This window comes from Erinaceus europaeus, chromosome 11, assembly GCF_950295315.1.
Source record: "Erinaceus europaeus chromosome 11, mEriEur2.1, whole genome shotgun sequence".
In the NCBI taxonomy this organism is placed as follows: domain Eukaryota; kingdom Metazoa; phylum Chordata; class Mammalia; order Eulipotyphla; family Erinaceidae; genus Erinaceus; species Erinaceus europaeus.
Window position 1 is genome coordinate 32,147,065 of NC_080172.1, and position 21,495 is coordinate 32,168,559.

Below are 21,495 nucleotides of genomic sequence, written 5' to 3' on the forward strand. Positions count from 1 at the left end.
AAGGACCACATACAACATAAGCAGAACTATATCAAATATATAGGATGTAGTACGTACCTATTTAAAAAATAATTATAAACTCCTTTAAAATTTAAAGCATTCTAAAAATGGACCTACCCTATGACCCTACGATTCCTCTCTTGGGGATATATCCTAAGGAACCAAAAACATCTATCCAAAAAGACCTGTTACAATGCTAGTTCAACAATATGAAATGGCACACAGCAAGGTAGCTCAAGAGGTTTACAGCAAACTTAGAGTAAGGGTCTGAGTTTGGTACCAATACCACATATGGCTGAGTAATTCTCTAACTTCTATGTCTTTTCATGAAAAAAGTATTCATGCTCACTTTGGCAGCACATATACTGAAACTGGAACAATATAGAGAAGAAATATTCAATATAATAAAAATAAAATATAGTAAAGAATTTAAAAAAACTTTGAAGCACTAGGTTGAATAACAATATTATAGTATATTCCTCAGATCTATTTGTATTCCTTAATCAACAGTTTTATAGCAAATGCAAAATATTATCTATCTAGGTGCATAGCAGTTATCTCACTCAGAAATGACCAAAATAGAAGCTCATTCTGTTTGGAGAAGATGTTTGAAACTTGAAACTTGCGTGAGTTTTAAAATACTAAGTCACTGTCACTTTCAACTTTAATGAAACAGTTCCCTATTATAAACACAGAGGTCCTTCCCCTTATAGAACACTTATACTACACTTACTTTATTTAAAAACAGTGTAAAAAATATAAATGTTCAAGTAGCTTGCTACTGTGTATAAAACAGCCAAGTATTTCAAATTATTTTAAGAAATTTTCCCAGTCACCTGAAGAAAACAAAATTTTAAAACAAGTAACAGTAAATTCAGAATTTGTGTAAAAGTATTGTATCTCTATAGTTCCCGCAAAGACAAAATACTGTGAACTGAAATACACAAAGACAATGCTGCCATCTACAGGCCAGGATAGAAGATGAAAAAACAGTCACAAAAACAATCAATTTGATATTTTAAAGTCAGCAAAATTTTATATTTTAAAATTTAAAAAGCACTATATTAAGACTGTTCTTATACTATACAATGAAGCTTCACTACTCTTGAGAATATTCAGTTTCATAAGATAGAAAATAATTGAAGAAATATTATCTGCATAAACCAAATTGTTAGAACTTTTTAAGATACAATATTCTCAAGTATGTCCATTAGCTGTTAACATATTCGACCTACTTAATGATGTTTATATTATATGTATTAAATTACCTGTGGAGCAAAATTTCATAAATACGCATTTATTGCTTGTCTATTAACTATATTATCACTTTCACTCAGCCTGTTCAAAATACTCATTGTGAAATGACTAATAATAGTACTTCTCAAAATGAAAATACCCAAATGGGGGCCAGGCAGTGGCATACCTGGTTGAAAACACACATTACTATGCGAGTGACCTAGGTTTAAGTCTACAGTCTCCACACAAGCAGGGGGAAGGTTCAGGAGTGGTGAAGCAGTGATGGAGGTGTATCTCTCTCTCTCCCTTCCCTTTCAATTTCTGTCCTATCAAAAATAAAAATAAGTAAATATAAGAGAAAAAAACACCTAAACTACTAAAAATTATTTTAAAGTATTTGGAAAACAAATATTTCTCCTTATTACATAAGTTCTAGAAATACCAAGCAAAATTAGTATATTTCGATTTCAACTACTACTAAATGTCTCTACAAACTTTAAACTGAAATAACGGTCATTAATATTTAGCAAAATTCCTTCAAATTTAACTAAAAAGCACTATACAGTTAGCTATTCCTTCCTTTAGTATTTATGTATTTTTATAAATATTTTATTTATTTCATTTTAAAGGGGTAACAGATAGAGACCAGAGCACTGCTCAGCTCAGACTTAATGGTGGTGCTGAGGATAGACCCTAGAACTTCAAGTCTTAAGCCACTATGGTGTCTCTGCAGCTTTTAAATGGACCACAAAATTAGAACAATAAAAATCTGAATATAACTTTAACCTTTAAAATATTTTCAGTTTATTTCTTTAGAAACCACTGATGAAAAATTTTCAAAGATATACTTATCTATTTTTATGAGACGTAAGAGCACTGCTCAACTCTGACCTCTGGTGGTGCCGGGGCTGAATCCAGGACCTCAGTTCCTAAGGCATACTACTGTGGTCTAACAAGGCCACATACTTTCCAGCTCTACAATTATTAATGTGTTACAATTTTCACACAGCCGAGGAAGTGGTGTAACAGGAAAAACACAGAACTTGCATACAAAAGCCTCTGTTTCAATTTCCCATCCCATACCACAGAGGTTGGAGCTGTGCTTTTCTTCTCTCTCTCTCTTCTCTCTCTCTCTCTCTCTTCTCTCTCTCTCTCTCTCATGTTACATTTACCTTTTTTCTTCTTCTTCTTCTTTTTTTTTTTTGCCTCCTGGGTTATTGCTGAAGCTCAGTGCCTGCACCACTAATCCACTGCTCTTAGAAGCTTTTATTTTCCCCTTTTTGTTGCCCTTGCTTTATCGTTGTTGTGGTTATTATTATTGTCACTGATATCATTGTTGTTGGATAGGACACAGAGAAGAGGAAGACAGTGAGGGGGAAAGATAGACACCTGCAGTCCTGCTTCACCTTCTGTGAGGCGACCCCCCCCCACCCACACCCACACAGATGGGAAGCCAGGGGCTCAAACCAGGATATTTGGGCTTTGTCCCATGTATGCTTAACCCGTTGTGTTACCACCCGACCCCCTGTAATTAATCTTTAAAAAAAAATGTCTCTCTGGGGCTGGGGCTGGGTAGTGGCACACCTGGTTGAACACACACATTATAGTGCACAAGGACCCAGGTTCAAGGCCCTGGTCCCTACCTGCACGAGAAAGTTTTGCAAGGGGCGAAGCAGAGCTGCTGGTGTCTCTCTGTCACTCTTCCTCTCTATCTCTCCCTTTAGATTTTTGACCGTCTCTATCCTATAAATAAAGATAAAAATAACTAAAAAAATATTTATCTGTATTTACCCAAAAATAAAATAATTATTTGTTCCTTTTATGAGGGAGAGAGAACAGGTGAGAGAAAAGAGAAGAGAGACACTTGCAGTACTGCTCCACTGTTCATGAAGCTATACACCGGCAGGTGGGGACTGAGAACTAGATGTATGCACTTTATACCAACCCTGAGAAAATAATTTTTGTCACTCAACAAGTAACTTCTCTTATATATACAAATATTTGATTTGGAATTATTACCCTTTAATTTATCTTAAATATAAAGTAGAAGTCAACAGACAAAATATATGATCATGATCTTACAAGTACTCCTAGTAGTTTTTGAGTGTCTTCTTTAAGTCAGAATTTGTATTAGACTATTTAAGAATATTATATCATTTAGCCTTCAAAACCACACATGCAAAAAAAAAAAAAAAGGATTGGTTAATTCTGCTTAGAAGCATAAGTAATTTTCCCAGGGTCACAATGTAAGTGAAACCAGGATTCAAAAATTTAGCCTCAGATCCATAAGATAGATTCTCTCATCTAGAGCCTGCCTCAAGAATTTTCAACATCCAGAGTACTAGTAATTCCTTCCTACTAATGCCTACTAATGACAGTTTTTTCTGTTATCATTCACATTATAAACCTTTCAAAACAAAATTAAAATAGACTTGGAATACTATTCAGTATTAAAAAAGGAACAAGGGTCTGATAAATACTAGAACATGGATCAATCTTGAAAACATGATCTACATGAAATAGATCAAACACAAAAGACCGTATCTCATATGATTCCATATATATGAAATATCTAGATTAGATAAATTCATAGACAAAAAGTAGACTACCAGTTACCAGTTACTGGAAGGAGAAACTTAATGAGGAATGATAACTAACAGCCACAAGGTTTCTTCTGGGGATAATAAAAACATGTGGCAGGCATGTGCCTTGACGTATGTGTGACCCAGATCAAAGTCTGAGCACCACAGGGGAAATTCAAGGGCACTAGGAGAAGTGTCAGTGTTGTGGCACCTCTCCTCAGACTCTCTGTCTTCTCTATCTCAATAAAAAAAGCTGTTGGGAGCAGTGTGACAATCAAACATGCTCAAAAGAAAAGGAAAAGTTCTAAAACTAATAATATAACTTTGCAAATATCCTAAAAACAATTTTAAGAGTAAATATTATGATTTATGAAATTTTAAGTATATATAGTATATTAAATGAACAGACGCTTCACATGAATGTGCTGAAGATATAAAATCTATATAATTAGCATTTTTCACCATACTAAGTGAAAGGGTCTATTTCACACATATATAACTGCCTCAATACTAAAAAATCCTACCTAAAATTATAATTCCTAGGAGGAGTCACACGAAACTAGAACAACCACATGCAAATATATAGCAGCTAGATTTAATTTCTCACAATTTATTTCAGTTAATACACTCTCAAAATTTTAGAAAAATATTGCACATACTTAGGAATTCTTAACATACATGTACCACATGTGCCTGGCATAAATGGGCAGTCATTCTTTTGAGAAGATTCCTGTTGTGAACAATAGTCTCTAAGCCACCAAAGAGAACCATGTATAAGCAAGTTAAAAGAACTTAAAAAGGTTAGAAACAAAGTGGAAAATTCAAGGTTGATAACAGTACTTACTAATTTGTTTTCCTGCATGTATATCCTTTGTAATTTCAGACAGCCCTTTGCTATGACGATCATGCCTTCATCTGAGATCTTGTAACACTGGCCAAAATGAATATCCTTGAGTTCTCTGCATTTTGAGCCCAGCTGTAAGCAAAGAGATTTGGCTGAATGTTTTGAAAATAACAAAGGCAACATATCTCTAGTGGGATTTCCATTTTCTTTTAAACTAGTCATATCAAAGTTAATAAATTTATAAATTAACACTTAAAATACAATGCATCAGATCTATAATTTGAAACCATTGTGTAGGTCTTTTCCTGTCCTAATCTACTTCTTGCTTCAACTACCTGACTTAATATACCCATCTCATGCCCAGATAACACTTCGAACTCTTTATTTCTCTGATTATCAGTTATAGTACATACTAAGTGAGGCAAAGATCCAAAGTACGTAAGAGGAACCAGTACTTATATTTCTGATTGCCTCAATCACTTCTCACCACTGGCTCATTCTGGAAAAAGAAAAAAGTCATCTCCAATAATGCTACAGTTAGTATTCTAGTTAGCATATTTATTTCATTATGACTGCAGAACTGAGATCACTAAAATGGCAGGTGAGTTCTAATAGGTTGAACCCAAGTCCTAGCATGAGATAAAATGTACATGTTCTATGATGTGAGCCACTTACCAGCCCCTGCTGTTTTCTTTTAGACATTATTACGGGATATAAAAGAAGTGACTGCATTCACATCTGCATCAGGGTCTACCTGCACTAATCACCATTAACCAACTACAAATGCCCTAAGGTACAACTAGCCAGGCACTGGAGAGTCAACCAGTATGTCCAGCATATTGCACAGTCCTGCTGACACTATTCAAATATCTCAGTGTTGCAACTAGAACTCCATTTTACACAGGAAAACGTTTAAAACACATCAGTCAAGCCCTATAAAAATAGCTCTGCTAGCATAACCCTAATTTAGTACAATTAGTCCTCTATCTAAAACTGATAAGATGCAGTACACAACTTTCCCAAATACAGAATTCTCTCTCCAGGAAGACAGTGTACTACTTGAGACACTGGAGCTCTGGTCTAAACAAACAGAAACAACTTCGAAGAGTGCTGACTTCTAGCTGACATACCCCAAAATTGGTACTATGGAGTAAGAATCAGACCTGAAAGTTTTTCCTGAACCTGAAAGTAAGATCCACTCTAAACCTATTAAGCTAGGAGTTTGAGAAAGACCTGGGGATTTCCACAGATTCATGTTTAGCATAGAATCAACTGTAAACAAGATCAAGATGATCATTCAGTAATTTCAGTATCTTTTCTTTTTATCATGGGGGAGGCACTATTGGTTTACAGCACAGTTGTTGGCACATGGGCACAACATGTCATCTGTCTATATTAAGTGTCTGCAGATTTCTCTCATCCCTAACATAGTCCTTTTCCATCGTGATGTACCAGGAATCCAATGCCCTCTCCACCCTTTCCGTCCCTTCACTCCCCAAAGTCCTTTGCTTTGGTGTAATAGACCATTAATATATTTTCTATCTTGAAGATGGATGACAGTTTTCAGTGCAAAATACAAGGAAGCAAGCCAAAAGTCATAATAGTAATTGAAAAGCTAAACTAACAGGGGGAAAAAAATCACTATTCTTTTTAGAGCCAGAGAAATGAAGTTCTAGCTTCATAATTGTGAATGCCAAGACAGTTAACATGTTAAGTTTATTTATGAACTTTAAAACTGTACTGTATAATATTTGAATAACAGTTTTATTATACAAAGCGAGAGAGATAGGAAGGCAGAGAAAGGGTAATGGAAAACAGCACCAAAGTTACCTTCAATGTGCTAGGGGTCAAGCTCAAAACTGGGCCATGCACATGACAAAGTAACAAGCTCTCCAAATAAGTTATTTTGCCAATCCAAATAAATAATTTTAGAAAATAAAGGGCCAAGTCATGGCACACCTGGTTTAGCACACTTATTACAATGCCCAAGGACCCAGGTTCGAGCCCCTGGTCCCTACCTGCTGGGGGAAAGTTTTGCAAGTGGTTAAGCAATGTTGCAGATGTCTGTCTCCCTCTCTCTCTCCCCCTTTCCAATCCATTTCTGGCTGTCTTGATCCAGTAAATAAAGATAATATTTTTTTTAATAATTTATAAAAATAAAATAAAATTTGTGTAAAACAGTTTAATTTTAATTTAGATGAATATAAATTTCAAAACAAACTTTCCCTGTTACATCCTATAACTTTTGAAATACATGTTTTGTATTCATTGCAAGGCATTTTCTAATTTCTTCTATAAGACATATATGAGAGTATATTGTGTATTTTTCAGTTTTTGTTCAATTACTGATTCATTTCATTGTCTTCAAAATAGGAAACTGTATGATTTCAATCTTTTATTTATTTATTTATTTATTTATTTATTTATTTGTCTCCAGGGTCATTGTGGGACTCGGTGCCTGCACTGAATCCACTGCTCCTGGAGGCCATTTTTTTCCCCATTTTGTTGCCTTTGTTGTATTTATTGTAATTGTTGTCACTGTTTTTGTTGTTGTTCGATAGGACAGAGAGAAATCGAGAGAGATGGGGAAAGTGGAGAGGAGGAGAGAAAGGCAAACACCTGCAGACCTGCTTCACCACTTGTGAAGCAACTCCACTGCAGGTGTAGAGCTGGAGGCTTGAACTGGGATCCTTAAGCAGATCCTTGCGTTTTACGTGGCATGTGTGCTTAACCAGCTGTGCTACCGCCCAGCCCCCGATTTTAATTTTTTTTTTTCAAATTTCAAACTCATGAACAGCAGAGAAGCAGTTACAGAAGTCAGACTACCCACCTTCTGCACCCCATAAAGATCTTGGATCTGTATTCCTAGAGAGATAAAGAATAAGGAACCTTCTAATAGAGGGGATGGGATACAGTACTCTAGTGGTGGAAACTGTACCCCTCTTATCCCACAATCTTGTCAATCATTATTAAATCACTAGTAAAAAAAAAAAATGTGATCTAATCTTGAGGATATTCAAGTACACATGAGAAGAATGTATATTCTAAAGTGTAGACCTGTTATGTATAATAGGCTTACAGTATATTCAAGTCTTTTTTTTGCCAACAGTTTTATTGCTGGGATTGGAGCCCACAGCTCCTGGTGACTATTTTCCCCCCCCAATTTTTTTTATTAGATGGGAAATAGAAATTGAAAGAGGATGGAAAGATAGAGGGGGAGAAAGACATCTGCTTCACTGCTCGTGAAGTAAAGCCCCTGCAGGTAGGAAGCAAGGGCTCACACCCCTGTCCTTGTGTTTGGGGATGTGTGTTTAACTGGGTATGCTACTGCCCAGACCCCCAAGTCATTCATTTTTTTGGTGAGCTGTTTGGTTTCTCTTTCCACTACTGTAAGTGGGGTACTATAGTCTATAACTATTAAGTAAAATCCTCTACTTCTCCCTTCTTTTCCAGTTCTGTTTCCTGTATTCACAAGATATATTGCTGCAATATGCTCATAAGTGTCTAATTATTATATCTCTTTGATGAATTGAACCCTTGTTCACTACATACTTGTGTCCGACATCCTTTTTGACTCAAAATCTGTATTTATAATAAATATAGTGCTACTCCAGTTTTAATTAATAGTCATTGAATGGAATATCTTTTAGCATCTTTTTAATTTCCACTTCAAAGTGTATCCAAAGCAAGTCTCAAACTTTTTATGCATGGTTGATTAATTTTACCCATTCTATTAATCACTGTCCCTTAATTATTTAGTCCACATATATTACAGTAACCACGATAAGATTACTTTCTGTCATTTAGCTTTCTTTTCCTGTGTGCCCTTTTGTTGTAATTCCTCTCACAGTTCCTTCATTAATGCCTTCCTTTTTTTTTTTTTTTTTAGATGTTATGTGTTTGGGAATATGTGTGCTTAACTGAGTATGCTACTGCCCAAGACCTCCAAGTCCAAGAGTCCAAGTCCTTCATTTTTTTTTTTTGTTGCCTCCAGGGTTATTGCTGGGGCTCGGTGCCTACACCACAAATCCACTGCTCCTGGAGACTGTTTTTTTCAAAAACCCTTTTTGTTGCCCTTGTTTTTTTATCGTTGTTGTGATAATTATTATTATTACTGATGTCATTGTTGTTGGATAGGACAGAGAGAAATGGAGAGAGGAAGGAAAGACAGAGAGGGGAAGAGAAAGATAGACACCTCCAGACCTGCTTCACCGATTGTGAAGTGACACCCCTGCAGGTGGGGAGCTGGGGGCTTGAACCAGGATCCATACTCCATGCGCTATGCACCATGTACATTTAATCTGCTGTGCCACCTCACAACCCCCCTAAATCCTTCATTTCTTTGGTGAGCTGTATCACTAGATTCTCCAGCATATGCTTTGGTTATTTATTTAATAGGTACTGTAGAGTTAACTAAAATGATGCTTTTATTTTTCATTGAAAAAGTGCTATTTTATAGACTACCATTTTCTTGGGTAGAGTTTCATATCTACCCAATTTTTTTTTTTATCATACCTATTTCACCTACAACTAGCGACACTCCCCTTCCACTGTTAGGGACTGAAACCTGCATCCCCTTAGAGACAGTCCCCTTCCTCCCTCCTTAGTAGCCCCTAGGTTTGAAGACATACTTTATAGGTTTGTTTCAACCCATTTATTCCCTTGCTTTGTTTCTTATATCCCACATAAAAGTGAAATCACCCAGTATTTTGTCTTTCTGTGTAGCAACAGACAAGCTGTCATCTTTAAACTGAGTAACATTCTATAATGTACATAAACCTCAACTTCCTTATACACACATCTGTTGTTGGACATCTGGGTTATTCCCAAATCTTGGGCACTGTAAATAGTGCTGCAATAAACACAGGTGTATAAGTACCTTTTCAAATTAGTGATTTCCTGTTCTTCAAAATATAGCTTGAGTTGAATAATCCCAATGTAGTCTCAATACTATACAAGCACTATGTTTCTATAAATTTCTGTCCATTCTCTATATTGTTTGAAAGCACAGATGAAGTTTTTTCACAGTATATGTTCATTAAAAAAAATTAATGATTTTTTTTATACACGTGTGATTTAAGTCATATAAGCCTAAAAAGTTACAAACCAAAAGTACCTTTAAAAAAAGCCTTTTGGGGGAGTCGGGCGGTAGCACAGTGGGTTAAAAGCATGTGGCGCAAAGTGTTAATGGACCGTCGTAAGGATCCTGGTTCGAGCTCCCAACCTGCAGGGGAGTCGCTTAACAAGCAGCGAAGCAGGTCTGCAGGTGTCTATCTTTCTCTCCCCCCTCTGTCTTCCCCTCATCTCTCCATTTCTCTCTGTCCTATCCAACAAGGACGACATCAATAACAACAACAATAACTAAAACAATAAAACAACAAGGGCAACAAAAGGGAATAAATAAAATTAATATTTTTAAAAAGTTTTAAAAAAAAAGATTTAAAAAAAAAAAGCCTTTTGGACCAAGTGGTGACACAACCTAATTAAGCGTGCATACACTACAGTGTTCAAGGACCAGGGTTCAAGCCCCTGGTCCCCACCTGCAGGAGGAAAGCTTCACAAGTGTTGAAGTAGGGCTGCAGCTGCCCCTCTCTCTCTCTCACTCTCTATCTCTCCCCCTCTCAATTTCTCTCTGTCCTATCCATCAACAATGCCAACAAAATAATAATGACAACGATAAAAAAAAGAGAGAGAAAAAATAGCCTCCAGGAGCAGTAGATTTCTAGTGCAGGCACTAAGCCCCAGTGATAATCCTTAAGGCCATGTCTGTGGCCTTGGGAGAACTACCGCAGTTTCCAATGGAGGGAATGGGGATGCAGAGCTCTAGTGGTGAAAATGGTGTGAAATTATACCCATTAACTCATTATTTTGTAAGTCAATATTACATCACTAATACAAAACTTAAAAAAATAAATCTTTCCTAGCACTTTTTCCTTACAAGGCTTTCAATTACTAGACAGTGTTTTCTTATCTCATTCATTAATTATTCTTTTAAGTATTTCTTGTAGAACAGATCTAAAATCTCACTCAGTATTTCTCTGGGAATATTTCACAAAGAACAGAGCATTTCCCCAAAGCAGACTGACTTTTAGGGGTTTCACCATAAATTTGAGAAGCATTAAGTAGAATGCAAATTTTTTTAAAAGTCCAAGTTTAAAGAAAATAATAAAAAACTAAATAAAGAAAATCCAAGTTGAAATGCTTTGTATATTATCTTAAGCAGAGGTCTCAAAAAAACACTTAAATACAGTGCCAGCTAAAGTCCATCAAAACTGTGGCAGCAATGATAAAACATATATTGAAATCATTATTAATGCAATAAATATCGCTTATAAAGTGTCAATTTTTTAATTTTTTTGTTTGTTATTATTGTTATTGCTGTCATTGTTATTGCTGTCATTGTTGTTGGATAGGACAGAGAGAAATCGAGAGAGGAGGGGAATACAGGGGGGAGAGAAAGATAGACACCTGCAGACCTGCTTCATCTCCTGTAAAGCGACTCCCCTACAGGTAGGGAGCCAGGAGCTCAAACTGGGATCCTGATGCCGATGTGTGCGCTTTCGGCCATGTGTGCTTAACCCTCTGCACCACAGCCCGGCTCCCATAAAGTGTCAATTATTACAAATATAAGGAAAAATAAGAAGGGAGATGGCTCAACGGGAGGGCACGCACTTAACCATGTGCAAGTTTTATGCCTCCAGGATCACATGAGAGTACCATGCATAGCACCAGAGAAAACTCTATTAAACAGTAGAGCAGTGCTATGGGGGGAAAGGGTGTGTGTGTGTGTGTGTGTGTGTGTGTGTGTGTGTGTGTGTGTGTGTACTTAAATAACAGGAAAATGGGGGGGGTCTGCCAATAAAATCATGAATTTAGGTCGTTACAATACAAAGAAAGAGAGAGAGGAAGGAAGACTGGAAGAAAATAAGTAAAGCAAAAGCTAAAATCATGTGGCTTGATCTACACAATCAGTTTGATCAATTTCTATGTTTATGAGTTAAAAAATTTCAAGAAAAATAGATCAAGTGTAAATAGTTTAATTTTAGATCGAAACTTTATTATACATTTTTAATTATTAGTTCAATAAAAATATTATATAATCTTTACTAGAGCTCATTAAAACATCACTGAGTCAAAAAAAATTTTTTTTTCCAGTGGGACATGGCTAACATATATTTGAAACAATAGTACACGGTAGAAAACATTAATTTACATTGTATATAGACTGTGTATTGTTTCTATTATACCACAATACTACTCCCTCAGAAGAAGTTAGGATAGAACACAGCTTACTCTAGCATAATCTTGAGGATCAAAAGGTTTTATGCCCTATATTATAATGAATTATTACATTATCACTTAAAATAATATAATTAAGAAAATTACTGAAGGGTGAAAAGATTAAGGTTTATTATTTTTATCAGATTATTACCACATATACAACTGATTCATAATTCAGAAACTTATGGGGAATAAAGCCAGAAGAATACAACTAGTATAGGGGACCTGGCAGTGGCGCGCCAACTTAAGTGCACATGGTAAGAAGCACAAGGACCTGTGCAAGAATCCTGGTTCCAGGACCTGGGTCCATTCCTGCAGTAAGGTTGCTTCACAAACAGTGAAGAAGGTCTGCAGGTGTCTGTCTCTCTCCCTCTCTATTTCCCCCTACCCTCTCAATTTCTCTCTGTCCTAGCAAATAAAAAAATGGGGAAAATGGCCACCAGAAGCAGTGGATTCATGTACAGGATCAGTGATAACCTTTGAGACAAAAAAAAAAAAAAAGCACAAGGATCCCAGTTCCAAGCCCCAGTTCCCCACTAACAGGGGAGTCGCTTTACAAGCTGTAAAGCAGGTCTGCAGGTATCTGTATTTCTCTCTATATATCTATCTCCCTTCTTCTGTCAACTTCTCTCTTTACTATCCAATAAAATTTAAAAAAAAAAAATGGTCTCCAGGAACAATGGATTCATAGTGCCAGCAATATTCAAGAGGCAAAAAAAAAATGTCTATTATAAATTAGTAGGCTTCAAAATATCTGACATGAGATTTCAGAAGCTATCTCAAAGCTGCAAACTGCAATATTGTGATTTTTAAGGATATCTGGTCTTCATCTACAGTTCTTGGCTTACATCTTCCAAAAGTCCTTGGAATTTCCTGTTAGAAGTGACAAGGTGCTTTTCAGTTTGCTTTGATAATGAAGGAAACTTTTGGAAAACACCTGAGAAAAGGGACTGAACAGAGTGAATCTTCCAGTATTATCCCCAAAACCTCCAAGGAAGCTGAGAGACACTATAAGCAGAGCTCAACTGCCAGCCAATTATTTCATCAAAACTGTGTAATGAAACCACCATAAAAACTCAAGAGAAGGCAGTTACGCAGTAGCACACATGGAACCAAGTGCAAGGACAAGTGTAAGGATTCCAGTTCGAGGCCCCAACTGCTTCACAGGCAGTGAAGCAGGTCTGCAAGTGTCTATCTTTCTCTCCCCCTCTCTGTCTTCCCCTCCTCTCTCCATTTTTCTCTGTCCTATCCAACAACAATAACATCAATTAACAGCAACAATAATAATAACTAAAGAAATTTTTTAAAAACTCAAGAGATGGGGTTTGAGGGTATGTATGCATTACTATGTACAAGGACCAGGGTCTGAGTCCCCAGTCCCCACCTGGGGGGGGGGGGGGTGGAGGTGGGGAAACAGAACTTATCAGTAGTAAAACAGGACTACAGGTATCTCTGTCACTTTGTTTCTTTTTTCTTTTTTTCTTTTTTTTTATTTATTGGGGAATTAATGTTTTACATTTGACAGTAAATACAATAGTTTGTACATGCACAACATTTCCCAACTTTCCATATAACAATACAACCCCCTCTAGGTCCTCTGTCATCCTTTTTGGACCTGTATTCTCCCCCCTACCCAACTCTGTCATTTTCTATGCCCCTCTCCTCTTAAATGATATCTATCCTATCAAATAAAAAGAAGAAAAAATAAAAGGGAAAAAAATGGACACTGAGAAAGGTGGATTTATCATACAGGCACCAAGCCCTAGCAATAAACCTGGTAGCAATAAAAAAAAAAGTTATAAAAATCAGTAATAATAATAAAATTTAAAAGCTCAAGAGGAAGGGGCTGGGCGGTAGCACATCAAGTTAAGGACACGTGGCGCAAAGCCCAAGGACAGGCACAAGGATCCCGGTTCAAGCCCTTGGCTCCCCACCATATTGGGAAAGCTTTGCAAGTAGTGAAGCAGGGCTGCAGGTGTCTATCTTTCTCTCCCCCTGTCTTCCCCTCCTCTCTCCATTTCTCTCTGTCCTAACCAACAACAACACAATGACAATAACAACAACAACAGGGGCAACAAAAATGGGAAAAATGGCCTCCAGGAGCAGTGGATTCAGACTGCAGGCACTGGTCCCAGCGATATCCCTGGAGGCAAAAAAAAAAAAAAAACTCAGGAGGAAGGTTCAGGGAGTTTCCAGACTGATAAACATGAAGAAGGAGGGTTAGAGGAGAGAAGTGAACCTGGACAGGGCTTGACAGCGCTGTATACCTCCCCCCAAACCATGCTCTAAGTATCTCTTCTATCCGCCTCTGATTTATATTCTTTAGTCTCCATTGTAATAAGTGATCTAGAATTTCCTGAATTCTGGGTGTCATTCTAATCTAGCAAATTAATAGAACCTGAGGAGGACATTCTGGGAACCTCTGATTTATAGCCAATGCATCAGAAGAACAGAAACTGAGTTTACTGTTTATTGTGTTTTGTTTTTATTTCTACCAGTGTTGTAATCTTCTGGGCCTATTTTCTTAGATTATAGATGGATAAGTATGGAAAGGCATCACAGTAGACACACATACACACACACACACACACACACACACACACACACACACACACTGCAGTAGGGGCAGGACTCAGACTTGGGTCACAAATACAGCAAAACAGGCACCCTCCTCCCAGATGAGCTCTCTTATAACCCAATAAGGAATGTGAAAGGCACTCAAGATCTGAGGAACTGCCCACCAGTAGCCACCTGGATTGCAGCTGGCAGCTGAAGTGGAAGGTGCTTATGAGAAATCAAGTCTTTAATCTGTGGATCTGATGCTACTTCCAGGTATACTCAAATCATTCTAGTGTCCCAGAATTTCTGGTCCATGAGGGGAGGCCTAACCACATACTGGAATTTGGGTCTAGAATTCACAGTTTTGACTGCTATACTAAGACAAGATTCTAAAAATAAATTTACAACAAAAAATATAAGGACTTGTTAAAAAGAAATAGAGGTTGATGCACAGAAATGGGAACAACATCCTTTGGTTCATTTGACTATAAGAGTAAATATTAAAATATCTATCCTACCAAAAAGCAATCTAGAGATTCAATGCAATTCCTCTCAAAATCCCAGTAATACATATCAAAGAAATTAAACAACTCATCCAAAAATTTGTGTAGAGCCAAAAATAGCCTAAGCAATCAGAAAAAAAGAAGAAAATGGAGGCATCATGCTCTCAGACTTCAGTTGTTACTACCAAGCAACAGTGTAGTACTGGAACAAAAATGGATATTTGGACCAGTGGAACAGGAGAGAGAACCCAAAAATGACCCCCACACAAATACAGGCACCTAGTATACAACAAAAGGGTCAAAACCATCCAATGGGAAAAGAAGACCTCTTCAACATATGGTGCTGGGAAACCTGGCAGTCACATAGATAGAAAAATGAAACTAGACCACAACTTAACACTATACAGCACAATTAACTCAAAATAGATAAAAGAACTGCATTTATATTTGAAACCATAAAATGTAAGAACATTATCAGTGAAACCCTTTAAGATCTTTACATCAATCAAAGATATATTTGGAGATTCAACCTCATGAACACGTGAAATGGAAACAATATTAACCCCACATCTATGGACATCAAATTTTTGACAAGGGGGCACAAACTATCAACTGGAGAGTCTCTTCATCAAAGGAAGTTGTGAGGGGGCCAAGTGGTGACACTAGGTTGAACGCACATATTACAGTGCACAAGGACCTAGGTTCAAGCTCCTGGCTCCCATATGCAAGAAGAAAACTTCACAAGTGACAAAGCAGGACTACAGGTGTCTCTCTGTCTCTTTCCCCTACTACCTTCTCCTTTCCTTTAAATTTCTGTCTCTATCAAATAACAAAATAAATTTAAAAAAAGAGAATGTTGGAAAAATTGGGTTGATACATGCAGAAGAATGAAACTGTACCACTACACTCCTTCACACACAAAAGTAAACTCCAAAATGCATCAAGGACTTGGATTTTAGACCAGAAACTATCATATACTTATAGGAAAATATTGGCAGAACTCTTTCCCTCTAAGTTTTACAGATATCTTCAATGACACAAGTCCAGCTGCAAAAAAAACAACAAAAATAAACCAATGAGACTACATCAAATTAAAAAGCTTCTGTATAACGCAGAGGTAGATCACATAATGGCTATGCAAAGAGACTCATGCCTGAGGCTCCAAAGTCCCAGGTTCAGTCGCCTGCACCACCCACCATAAGCCAGAGCTGAGCAGTGCTCTGGTGAAAAATAAATAAATAAATAAATAAATAATAATTAAAAAAACACCACCCAAAGTTAGATCCCTTACAGAATGGGCGAAGATCTGCACATGATATACATCAGACAAGAGGCTAGTAGCCAACATACAGAGAGTTCATGGAAGCTGGGTAGTCGCACACCTGGTTGAGCGCACATGTTACAATGTGCAAGGACTCAGGTTTGAGGCCCCAGCCCCACCTGCAGGGGGAAAACTTTGTAAGTGATAAAGCAGTGCTGCTGGTGTCTGTCTCTATCCCTCTCTATCTCCCCCTACCCTCTCGAGTTCTCACTGTCTAGAAGAAGAAGAACTGTCTAAAGAAAGATTTTAAAAAATTAGCAAAAAATTAAAAAATAACCCCATCCAAAAGTAGGGGGAGAAGATAAGAACAGAATATTCAACAAAGAAAAGACCCAAAAGGCCAACAGGCATATGAAAAAAATGTTCCAAGTTATTGATTTTTAGAGAAATGCAAATAAAGACAACAATGAGATATCACTTCACTCCTGTGACAATGCCATACATCAGAAAAGATAGCAGCAACAAATACTGGAGAGGTTGTTATCGGGTTGCGTCACGGTGGGGAGATAGAGGAGACCAGGAACTCGTGGCGGAGCGGGAACGCAATTCTTTATTCACGCGGACACCCCAGAGTTGGGTGTGAGCACAGCTGTTTAGGCCACGTGGAGCTAGCAAAATGGCCGCCTCCCACTATGCCCACCAGCCCTTCTCCAGGTCTTCTCCAGGTCAGGGCGCAGAAGAGAAAAAAGCGCGAAACTAGAACAGCAGCGGGATTTATAGGGTAAAGATGGAAGTGGCAAGTCAGGAACGGGATTGGCTAGGAAAGGGGGTGGAGAGAGGCAAAAGGCATGCTGGGAAGGTGAAAGTGTCCTTAGCAACTGTTGCGATGGTTTTAACTGAATTAACAATACCCTGAGGGGATAACGTGGTGGGGATCTTTCAGGCAAACGATGGTTATGTAAGCAGAGCAGGGGGGCTGGCTTTAAGGTCCAACATCTCCCCCTTTCTTTTTATCTAATGGCCACAGTAGCATCAGGAATGTGGGGTGCTTTGTGAGGCAGGGAGTCTGATAGGACAAGGCACACCTTTGGGGTTACTACTGTCCCTCTTTGCTCAACCTCTCAGTAGAGAGAGAGAGACTAACAGGATTGACACACTCCTCAGGTTCAAGCCCTGCCAAGCTCAACCACATCCTCACAATTTCTCAACATATCCCTCTTTCCAATGGCCATATTTATATAGGTCAATGTCTGTAGAAGACTCCATCTCTGACAGAGGAATAGTAGTGCAGGGCTGACCAGAAACCTTTTGGTGGTTCCAGCTCACTCTCTACAGAAAAGCAAAGTTCGAGTGGCTATCCTCCCCCATTGAGACAGATGTGCAGCACTTCTTCCCCTGGTCACTGGCACTGGACTGACGCTTCTATCAGATACACCTTTGGACACTCACTTTACACTGCTGGACTTCTCAAGGACTGACTGTAGCAGTCCATGGACCTTGCAAACAGCTGTCTCAGGACTTTTGAACCAGATCACCCCTCTCGCCCCTATTAGGCCCCCACTCCTTCGCCTATCAGGCAGCGCCCCCTTTCTGCCCATCAGGCAGACCCTCTCCACCTACCAGGCCTCTCCAGTCACACGCTGTCTCTTGTTACTCTTACTTATCGCTCCATGTCTTATTTCAGTTCTTCTAAAAACGCCTGCACGGTATCATTTAGGTTTCTGCTCAACAGGTTTCTGTTCAGCCCTACACTACTATTCCTCTGTCAGAGATGGAGTCTTCTACAGACATTGACCTATTTAAATATGGCCATTGGAAAGAGGGAGATGTTGAGAAATTGTGAGGATGTGGTTGAGCTTGGCAGGGCTTGAACCTGAGGAGTGTGTCAATCCTGTTAGTCTCTCTCTCTCTACCAAGAGGTTGAGCAAAGAGGGATAGCAGTAACCCCAAAGGTGTGCCTTGTCCTATCAGACTCCCTGCCTCACAAAGCACCCCACATTCCTGATGCTACTGTGGCCATTAGATAAAAAGAAAGGGGGAGATGTTGGACCTTAAAGCCAGCCCCCCTGCTCTGCTTATATAATCATCGTTTTGCCTGAAAGATCCCCACCACGTTATCCCCTCAGAGTATTGTTAATTCAGTTAAAACCATCGCAACAGTTGCTAAGGACACTTTCACCTTCCCAGCATGCCTTTTGCCTCTCTCCACCCCCTTTCCTAGCCAATCCCGTTCCTGACTTGCCACTTCCATCTTTACCCTATAAATCCCGCTGCTATTCTGGTTTTGCGCTTTTTTCTCTTCTGCGCCCTGACCTGGAGAAGACCTGGAGAAGGGCTGGTGGGCATAGTGGGAGGTGGCCATTTTGCTAGCTCCACGTGGCCTAAAAAGCTGTGCTCACACCCAACTCTGGGGTGTCCGCATGAATAAAGAATTGCGTTCCCGCTCCGCCACGAGTTCCTGGTCTCTTCTCTCTCCCCAGCAATGCAACCCAACAGGTTGTTGGGACAAAGAAACCCTCCTGCCAACCTCTGTGGAGAACAGTCTGGAAAACTCTCAGAAGGCTAGAAATGGACCTACACTATGATCTGGCAGTAACTCTCCTGAGAATATATCCTAAAGAATCAAACACACCCATGCAAAAAGACCTGTGTATACCTATGTTCAGCCCAATTTGTAATAGCCAAAACCTGGAAGCAACCCAAATGTCCAACAAAAGATGAATATTGTTGGTATATATACATAAAGGAATACTCAACTATTAAAAATGATGAAATTGGGAGTCGGGCAGTAGTGCAGTGTGTTAAAAGCATGTGGCACAAAGCGCAAGGACAGGTGGAAGGATCCTGGTTTGAGCCCCAGCTCCCCACCTGCAGGGGTGTCACTTCAAGGGTGGTGAAGCAGGTCTGCAGATGTCTGTCTTTCTCTCCCCCTCTGTCTTCCCCTCCTCTCTCCATTTCTTTCTGTCCTATCTAACAACAAAGACATCAATAACAACAACAATAATAATAACTACTACAACAATGAAAAACAACAAGGGCAGCAAAAGGGAAAATAAGTAAATAAATATAAAATTTTTTTTAATGATGAAATTTCCTTCTTCTCATCTTAGATGAAGTCTGAAGGAATCATGTTAAGTGAGATCAACCAAAAAGAGAAGGATGAATATGGAATGATCTCACCCATGGACAGAAGTTGAGAAATAAGAACAGAAAGAAGAAACACGAAGTAGAACTTGGACTGGGTTTGGTGTACTACACCAAAGTAAAGGACTCCAGGGTGGGGAGGGGAGGACTTTCAGGTCCCAGTGCATGATTGTCAGGCTGAGCTTCACTGATGGGAGACAGACGACCCGGGACTCATGGTTGAGCTGTACGCAGTATCTCTTTATTCACGAGGAACGTAGCACAATCTAAGCCAAGCTAAACTAAAACTAAACTAAACTAAACTGAAAACTCACAAACCTGTCCTTATATATACTGCCAAGTAGGGTGTAAACAGGATGTGACATAGAGAGGATGGAGAGAAAAGTGACTGGTGAAAATCAGGGTGTGACAAGGAAAGGGGGCGGAGCAGGCAAGAATTCTACCACTGAACCACCAATGCCCTGGAGGGAGCGTGGTGCTTAGTTAGTGATTTATGTAAATAGACCGTAGCTTTGAGTGGGATCAAACCAATGCCATACAGGCATGCTGGTGCTTAGTTAAGCAGGATTAGAGACAGAAGCCGGAGGAGCTGGCTTACTACCCAACACATGATGGTGGAAGAAGACCTAGGCTATAGGGGAAGGTCATTTTGCAGAAAACTGAGAAATTTTACACATGTACCAACAACTGTAAATACTGTAAACCATTAATACTCCCCAAAATATCTTAAATTAATTAAAATAGAATAAAATTAGGGATTAAACTCCTAGCTGATATTTAAAAAGTTATCTTTCAATAAAATCAAGATAAACATTAAAAATGAGGACAAAATTAAATAAATAGAACTAATTCAAATTAAAGGGCTTCTACATATCAAAAAAAAAAACCCACAAGGATAAACAGGCAATGCATCAACTGGGAGAAGATATCTGCACATCAGATATCTGACAAGTAGTTGCTATCAAACATCTACATAAACTCATACAGTCCAACAACAGCAACAATAAAGAGTAATCCAATAAAAAAGAAGTGGGGAAAAAATATGAATAGTTTTTACACATGGCCCACAAACATACAAAAAAATCTTCCACTTGTGCAGGGAGTAGATAGCATAATGGATATGCAAAAAGACTCTTCTGCCTGCGGTTACAAAGTCCCAGGTCCGCGCACCACCATAAAACAGAGCTGAACAGTGCTCTGGTAATAATAATCAAAAAATAAGTGAAAATAAAAAAGAGAATCTTCTACTTCAATAACCATTTGGGAAATTCAAATTTAAACTACCCTGAGAATGGCCTACATCAGCAAAAAGGGAAAGTAAAGATGTAAAGAAAAGGAATGTAAATAAAAGGGAACTCTGGGGCTGTGGGTAAATAGCATAATGGTTATGCAAAGAGACAATACCTTGCACCACCATCAACAAGAGGGGAGGGCAGAAGAGGAGGGGAGGGGAAGGGAGGGGAGGGGAAGGGAGGGAAAGTAGGGGGAGGAGAGGGGAAGAAAGAGGGGCCAGCTTTTGGCACACCTGGCTGAGCGCACACATTACAGTGCATAAGGACCCAGGTTCCAGCCCCCAGTGCCCTGGTGTCTCTCTCCCTTTCTGTCTCTCCCTTCCCTCTCAATTTCTGGCTGTTCTGTCCAGTAAGTAAAGATAATAAAAGAAATTTTAAAAAGATACACAAAGAGAAGAGAGAGGGGAGGGGAGGGGAGGGGAGGGGAGGGGAGGGGAGGGGAGGGGAGGGGAGAGGAGAGAAAGGAACTCTGCTACATTGTTGGTGTGAATGTAAAGTAGTACAGCCCTTTGGTAAAACAGTACAGAGGGTCCTTAAACAAATGAAAATGGGAATACCTTGTGATCTAGCAATAGCACTCCTGGGTGTATAATCAAAAGGCATGAAAACACTAATTATAGAAGGTTACACAACCCTATGCTCATGGCTTCATTAGTCACAACAGCCAAGGTATGTAAGCAATCTAAATGCCCATCAATTGACAACTGATGAAGTGAAGTTACAGGTTATCTAGTCAAGGAAATACTACTTTGCAATTTAAAGAGATGTCATTATTATCCTTTGTGGCAAAATG

The 21,495-nt window shown here is 38.8% G+C and overlaps 1 protein-coding gene across 1 annotated transcript in view; it reads right to left on the minus strand.

Annotated features, from left to right (window-relative positions):
- FBXL17 (F-box and leucine rich repeat protein 17) overlaps positions 1-21,495 on the minus strand; it is a 577,742-nt gene that overhangs the window by 527,845 nt on the left and 28,402 nt on the right. Inside the window, exon 4 of the mRNA XM_060201248.1 lies at positions 4,663-4,794. Within this exon, the coding sequence (XP_060057231.1) occupies positions 4,663-4,794 (132 nt within the window). The remainder of the gene's footprint in view (positions 1-4,662; positions 4,795-21,495) is intronic.